Source organism: Suricata suricatta, chromosome 17 (genome assembly GCF_006229205.1).
Source record: "Suricata suricatta isolate VVHF042 chromosome 17, meerkat_22Aug2017_6uvM2_HiC, whole genome shotgun sequence".
NCBI classification, from domain to species: domain Eukaryota; kingdom Metazoa; phylum Chordata; class Mammalia; order Carnivora; family Herpestidae; genus Suricata; species Suricata suricatta.
The window spans coordinates 10215508-10223529 of NC_043716.1; the positions used below are offsets into that span (position 1 = coordinate 10215508).

At 43.3% G+C, this 8022-nt stretch overlaps 1 protein-coding gene across 1 annotated transcript in view; it reads right to left on the bottom strand.

The window, feature by feature from the left end:
• Positions 1–144, bottom strand: part of SLC5A10 (solute carrier family 5 member 10) — a 59993-nt gene extending 59849 nt beyond the window's left edge. Inside the window, exon 1 of the mRNA XM_029928864.1 lies at positions 6–144. Within this exon, the coding sequence (XP_029784724.1) occupies positions 6–119 (114 nt within the window). The 5' untranslated portion in view covers positions 120–144. The remainder of the gene's footprint in view (positions 1–5) is intronic.
• Between the last annotated feature and the right edge of the window lie 7878 nt (positions 145–8022).

Here is an 8022-nt window from a genome sequence, read left to right on the forward strand (position 1 = left end):
CTCACCCATATGCCCACGGCCACGTTTAGGGCGAAATACACGGTGATGATGATGATGTCGGGGATGCTCAGCTGCGGCCCGGGAGCGTGGGGGGCGCCGGGGGTGTCGTCGGCCTCCATCCCGCGGCAGGCACCAGCTCGGGGCCAGAGGAGCGGACTGAGAGCCGAACCAGGTCACAAGCACTTCCCGCAGGCAGTCAATTGATCATTAAACCGAGCAGGACGGTGGCATGTCCAGCGCACAAGGTGGCCGCGTGCTTGGGAACGGCTACAAAGTGCAGCTGGTGTCCTCCACCCCCCGGTAGGGAGCACGTCCCGACCACGGGAACGGGGGAAACTCCAAGGGGGCTGGAGGAGGGGAGCCCCCTACACTCAGAGGAGGTTTGGGAAAAAGAAAGGGGAGGCTTGGCTGGCTTAGTCAGTAGAGCATGCGACTCAACCTCAGGGTCGTGAGTTCAATCCCCATGCTGGACGTGAAGCTTACTTTAAAAAAATAATAATAAAGGAAGTTTAGTGCATCCAAAGGCAACTAGAACAGTCCCAGGAAGGGCTCACTTACCTGATGTGTGGCTTGACCTGTACTTAATTTGTACTTAATAGGAAGTGTGGCGGGTTGGGGACAGATGCCTCACCTGTGGGGACAATCAGGTAACCCTGTCCTGTGGCCACTGGGCCATGAGTGGCCTGAGAGGGACTTGGAATGGTGACTCCTGTGTCACGTGGTTCACTTCCAGCCACGGCAGACAGTCCCAGGCCCAGAACGCCTCAGTATTGAACAATAAGGCCTGTTGCCAAATTTTGTGCTTTCTTTACCCAGACTTCATTGAAGCAACCCCAAGCCCCTCATCTGACCATCTGTTTGGGTCCCCGTGGTCCCCTCAGGATGTCCACGGAAGGACGCAATATCTAGCAAGTGCCTGCCAGGGGCTGAGGACAGGGCTTAGCTTAGGTGACATCAGATCACAGTCGAGGAATGGAGGCCAGGAGGCTGAGCCGTCATTATTTAGCCACGTACGGGACAAAGCTGGGATCCGGCTCCAGATCTGACCTCAGAGGCTCCCCATTGGTGGCAGTGATGGCTCTGATTCCACTGGAACCCATAGGGTCCTAGATGTTCACTCACTACTTAAATCATTATGCGCAGCCTGGTGGGTGTCTCCGACATGGCCTGTGGCTTTGCAAAACACGTGGAGTTTAACCGGGACACGCAGCTCTTCCCGAAGCGTTAATGAGTAGCGGCAGCCGCTGGGAACACACTGACCCGCAAAGCCAGCCGTGCCTGTTACTCGGTAACGGGAGGTATACTGTTTAAAGATTACATGCAAAACTAGACAGAGGAGAACGGTTAAGTCACTGTTTACCGTAAATTCGGGCACAGTTAGGCTGTCCCCTCCCCAATACCCGCACCTTCGGCCAGCTAGCCTCTCTGGTGGTGTTGACGTCCCAAAGCCATTGCTAAGAAGCAGCTCATGAGTCAAAAGATCACCTTATACGCATCAGAAGGACTCACCTGGATGCTGCCCAGATTTAGTGAGCCAGCCTCCTAAGATCAAGTGGTGGAAAAATAGGATTTGGTCCCCTCTCCTCAGTCTGGGACTCGGAAGGAAATAAACCACTTGGGATAAAACGCCTTGCCTTCTGATAAAAGTTCTGGGGTAAAGAGGTCACGAGGAGCAGGTGGGTGGCCGTGAAGGATGAGAAATTCCACACTTAAGCCCAATCACACTCCATATTCCCACCCCGTCCTACCGCATAGGACCACACTCAGATCAAACTCTCGTGGCCCAGCTCACCCAGGACAGGAGCGGTGGGGCCAGCCTAGCCAAGGAGCCATCATCACACCCTGGAAGCCACGTCCGTCCCAAGAGGAGGCCCCCATGCTGTGTTTTCCAATACCACCAGCTCCATCTCCCTGGACACCAGCTGGGCGTCCAACAGTTTGAGTCAATCTGTCACCACCTACCCAAGTTACCGCAGACCCCACAGGTTAAACACTCAGTCTGACAAAACTGCCCCCCAACCCCAGATGCCAGGTGCAAATCTTACACCTCCCCAACTTCTGACTGACCATCTATAAGTGTCGGAGGCTCCCATGATCCCCTTCAAAGAGTCATCATTTGCTGGATGGCTCACAGAACTCAGGGAAGCATTTACAGTTACCGGTTTATGATAAAGGTCATCATAAAGGATACAAATGAGCAGCCAGATGAAGAAGTACATAGAGTGAGGTCCAGAATGGTCCCAGGACACGGGTGCGCTCAGCAACCTGTAAGCTCCCCGCACCCTATTCATTATGTAGGGGTTTCTTCACCTGGACACGATGGGGTGAATTAAATCACTGGCCTTGAGTAACTCAAGGCTAAAAGTTCCAACCCTCTCATCATGCCTTGGTCTCAACATCAGTCCCACCTTGAAGTTACCCAAGGGCCACTGAATTGCATACCTTAAAATGTTTAAAATGTGGGGCATCTGGGTGGCTCAGTCAGTTAACTAAATCAGGAAGACAGAAAGTCTGAATAGACCAATCACTAATAAGGACATTTTATAAGTAATCAAAAATCTCCAAATGAAAAGAAACCCAGAACGTGACGGTTTTACAGCTGAATCTTACCAAACATTTAAAGAACGAACACCAGTCCTTCTCAAACCCTTCTAGAAGGAGAAAACGCTCAATTCATTTTATTAGGCTAACATTATCCTGATTCCAAAGCCAGAAAAAGACACTACCAAAAAAGAAAACTACAGACCAGTAATCTTGATGAATATAGATGCAAAAATTCTCAATAAAATACTAGCAAACAGAACTTAGGAGCACATTAAAACGATCATTTACATGATCAAGTGGGATTCATGCATGGAGTGCAAAAAAAGGTCAACATAATGCTAATCAACCAATGTAATACATTGCATTAATAGAACGAAAGAAAAAAATCCTGCCATCATCTCAATAGATGCAGAAAAAGCATTAGACAAAATCCAACGTCCATCATGGTAAAAACTCTTAACAGATTAGAGATGGAAGGAACTTGGTCAACATAATAAAGACCATGTATTGGTAAGCCCATGGCTGACACCATATTCAAGGATGAAAGTTTGAAAGCTTTTCCTCCAAGACAAGGGTGCTCACTCTCACCAATTCTATTCAGCATAGTACTAGAAGTCCTTGCCCACGCAGTCAGGCAAGAAAATAAATAAATACATAAAACTTATCAGCGTTGGAAAGGAAGAGGTAAAACTGTCCGTATTTGCAGATGACATGATTTTATATATAGAAAATCCTGAAGACCCCATCCAAAAACTATTAGTAGATACCTAGTCAACAAATTCAGTAAAGTTGCAGGATACAAAATTAACAGACAAAAATCGGTAGTATTCCTATATGTTAACAATGAAGTATCTGAAAAAGAAATGTTTAAAAAGATCCATTCATAATAGCACCGAAAACAGTAAAATACTTAGGGATAAATTTAGCCAAGAAAGTGAAAGAGCTCCAGTCTGAAAATTAAGACATTGATGAAAGAAATTGAAATGAGACAAATAAATAGAAAGGTATCCCATACTTATGGATTAAAAAATATTGATATTTTTTATTTTAAATGGTTATCTTTGAGAAAGAGAGAGAGCATGCACTTTAGCAGGGAGGCGCAGAGAGAGAGGGAGACGGAGGATCTGAAGCTGACAGTTGAAAGCTCTATGCAGGGCTCGGGCCCATGAACCCCGGGATCACGACCTGAGCTGAAGTCAAGAGTTAGCAGCTTACTTGACTGAGCCATCCAGAGAAGGATTAACATTATTAACAACCCAATACCACCAAAAGCCATCTCTAGATACCATGCCATCCATATCCAGATTCCAATGGTATTTTTTTCTTTTACAGAAGTAGAAATAACAATCCTAAAATTGATATAGAAAGACAAAAGTCTCGTCAAATAGCCAAAGGTCCTGAGAAAGAATAAAGTGGGAAGCATCACACTTCTTGATTTCAAACTATACCACGAAGCTATAGGAATCAAAACAATAGATATTGGCCTAAAAACAGACAATTATATCAATGGAACAGAACTGAGAGCTCAGAAATAAACCCAAGCAAATATGGTCAACGAATATTTGACAAGTAATCCAAGAATATGCAATGGACGAAAGACAGTGTCTTCAATAAAAGGGGCTGGTAAGTTGGAAATTCGCATGTGAAAGAATGAAACCAGACCCCTATTTTTCACCACTCACAAAAATTAACTCAAAATCAGGGCAACTGGGTAACTCAGTCGGTCAAGTGTCTGACTTTAGATTTCAGCTTAGGTCATGACCACATGGTTCATGAGTTTGAGCCCCGCATCAGGCTCCGAACTGGCAGTGTGGGTGGAGCCTGTCAGGGATTCGCTCTCTCTCCCTCTCTCTGCCCCTCCCCAGCTTGCTCTAAGTAAATAAATAAACTTAAAAAATTAAAAAAAAATTAACTCAAAATGGATTAAAGACTCATATAGAAGACCTGAAACCATAAGACTTTTAGAAGAAAAACATAGGACCCAATTTTATTTTGTTCTGGGAAATGTGCTGAAGAACCTGGAGCTCTTTCTGCTTAGCACCTTCTACCAAAGTAATGAAAATGAGTATGATGGTTACATGGGCGAATGTAAAATCATTAACTCTACAAAGATACATCCTTCCAAAAAATCACAGAAAAAAATTTAAAGCATGCATTTCATTCTTTAAAGGGTTGCTGAATGTTTCCCTGAGGAAAAAAACGGTGGCTGTTTCCAAACTCAGCAACTGCCGGTGAGGATTTATGGGCACAGTGACGACCAGCTTGTTATCGCCACATCTTCCCTAAAATCTCAGCGAATGCCCGGGGACGGAAGTTGTGTGGTGCCACAAGTCCTGAGACGTCTTGTAACTCTTACCACAAGGACATGTGGGTGGTTCACAGACACGAATCTGTATTCTGTGAGCATCCTTAGGGTGGCACTTCATGCCATTCACCTTTTTACGTCCAGGAACATGGAGGGGACAGTGAGGCTTCCCCTGCTGCGGCATGGTGGGCGTGGCCATAGTCCTCCAAGACACTGAGCGGGACAAGGTCAGCGAGAGCTTCGGTTGAATCTTCTTTGGGAACTCGGGCTCTCGGCAGGTGGCACCTGTTATGAATCTATTCATGTAACTGACAACAGCAGAGGCTGGCTGCTATAATTCTTGTTGTTCTAAAACACTTGGATCTGTACTGCAATGGTTGAAACTACCCAACCAGCACTGTCACTGCAGGCAATTGTTATTGATTTATTTTTAAAATTTAGGTATAGTAAACATACATTTTTATATCAGTTTCAGGCATACAGTATAATCCTGCAACTGCTCTCGACATGACTCAGTGTGCGTCATAAGTGTATTCTTAATCCCCTTCATCTATTCCACCCATCTCCTGCCCCACCTCTGGTAATCCCAGTTCCTCCTCTGTATTTAACAGTCTGGTTTTTTGTTTGTTTTGTTTCTTAAATCCCACATATGAGTGAAATCATATGGCATTTGTCTTTCTCTGGCTGACTTATTTCGCTTAACATAATACTCTCTAGATCCATCCACGTTGTTGCAAATGGCAAGATTTCATTCTTTCTTATGGCTGAGTAACATTCCATTATGGGTCTGTGTGTGTGTGTGTATGTACATCTTTATGTGTCTATATCTTCTTTATCCATTCATCTATGGACGGGACACTTGGGTTGCTTCCATATCTTGGCTATTGTAAATAATGCTGCAGTAAACATAGAGGTGCATGTATCTTTTTGAATTAGTATTTTCATTTTCTTTGTGTAAATACCCAATCGTAGAATTACTGGATCATATAGTAATTCTATTTATAATTTTTTGAGAAATTTAAAATTTTTTAATGTTTATTTTTGAGAGAGAGAGAGACAGGGTGTGAGGGGCAGAGAGAGAGGGAGCACAGAGTCTGAAGCAGAATCCAGGCTCTGAGCTGGCAGCAGAGAGCCTGACGCGGGGCTCAACCCAATAAACTGCGAGATCATGACCTGAGTCGAAGTCGGATGCTCAACTGACTGAGCCACCTGGCTGAGCCCCTGTAATTATCTTTTAAATCAGATAGAAAAATAGAATAGTTACAAACTAACAACCCATTGACTTTTTAGTATATGTGCGCTGAAATGAGCAAAATATTGACTTCTTTATTTACTTATGTGGTTATCTTTAGTCTTCATGTGGACCTGAGTTATTTTATAGTGTCATTTCAGCCCGAAGGACTCCCTTTAACAGCTCTTTTAGGTGGAACCCACTAGCAATAAGCCCCGTCTCCTTTAGTTTATCTGGCAACATTTTAATTTCTCCTTTATTTTTTAAGAATTGTTTTGTTTGGGGTTGGGGGGGGCAGTGACACCTGGGTGGCTCAGTAGGTTAAGCATCCAACTTCAGCTCAAGTCATGATGTTGCGGATCATGAGTTCGAGCCCTGGATTGAGCTCTGTGCTGACAGCTCAGAGCATGGAGACTGCTTTGGATTCTGTCTCTCCTCTCTCTGCCCCTCCCCTGCTCACACTCTCTCTGTCTCTCTCTCAAAATAAATAAACATTAAAAATTTTTTTTAAAAGAATTGTTCTGCTGCGTAACAGGTTTAATGGTAGATGGCTGGGGGTTTCCTTCTGTGTTTTGAATGTATCATCCAACTACTTTTTGACCCTCATGGTTTCTGATGAGAAATCAACTTAATCTTAGTGCGTCTTCTGTAACAAATTGCTTCTCCCTTGCTGCATTAGGAGTCTCTCTGTCTTTGGACATATTGATTATCACGTGTCTCATTGTGGATCTCTTTGTGTTTATTCTATTTGGGGTTTGTTGAACTTCTTGAATGCATAGATTCATGTCTTTCATCAAGCTGGGTAAGTTTTCAGCCAATATTTACTGAAATATATATTCTGCCCCTTCCCTCTCTTTTTTCTGGAACTCCGATTATATGTATGTTCGTAAACTTGAAGGTATTCTACTAGTCTCCTAAGCTGTATTCATATTTCTTCTTTTTGCTTCCATTTTTTATTATAGTAAAATATACATAAAAATTTTAAATTTGTTAACATTTATTCACTTTTGAGAGACAGAGACAGAGCATGAGTCGGGGAGGGGCAGAAAGCAGGAGACACGGAATCCAAAGCAGGTTTTAGGCTCTGAGCTGTCATCACAGAGCCCGATTAGGGCTCAAACTCATGAACAATGAGATCATGACCTGAGCCAAAGTTGAATGCTCAACTGACTGAGCCACTCAGGCGCCCCTAAAATATACATAAAATTTAATACCTTAACCATGTTTAAGTACAGTGACATTAACACATTCATAATGTTGTGCAACCGTCACCACCATCCATCTCCCTCTTTTCATTTTGTGAAACTGAGACTCTGTACTTGTGTGTGACCCTGTATGTGACTCATCACTTCTCTCTTGCTGTTTTCAAGATTCTTTGACCTTTTAAAGTTTGGTCATAATGTGACTTGGAGTGAATCTCCTTGACATCTTAGTTGGAGATCATGAAGCTCAGATGGTTATATTCATATCTTTCATAAAATGTTGATGTTCTCAGCCATTATTTATTCTCTACCCCTTTCCCTCTCTTCTTCTGGAAGAGTCTCCCATAATGTGTTGGTTGATCATCTTACTGGAGTCACAGAACAAGTCCCTTAGGCTCTGTTTCCTTGTCTTCAATCTTTCTTTTTTCTGTTCCTCAGACTTAGTTCCATGGTCTTCATGTTCGCTGATTCTTTCTTCTGTCTGCTCAAATCTGCCTTTGAATCCCTCTAGTGAATTTTTCATTTTAGTTATTGTACTTTTCAGAATTTCTTTTGGTTTCTTTTTAGGGTTTCTGTTGATTAATATCTACATTTTCTTCATATGTTATTTTCATGTTCCCCACATATTTTGTTTTTGTTTTGTTTTTAGTTCTTTGAGCATCTTTAAGACAGTTGTTTTAAAATCTGTCTAGGGATGCTTGGGTTGGTCAGTCAGTTAAGCACCTGACTCTTGATCTCAG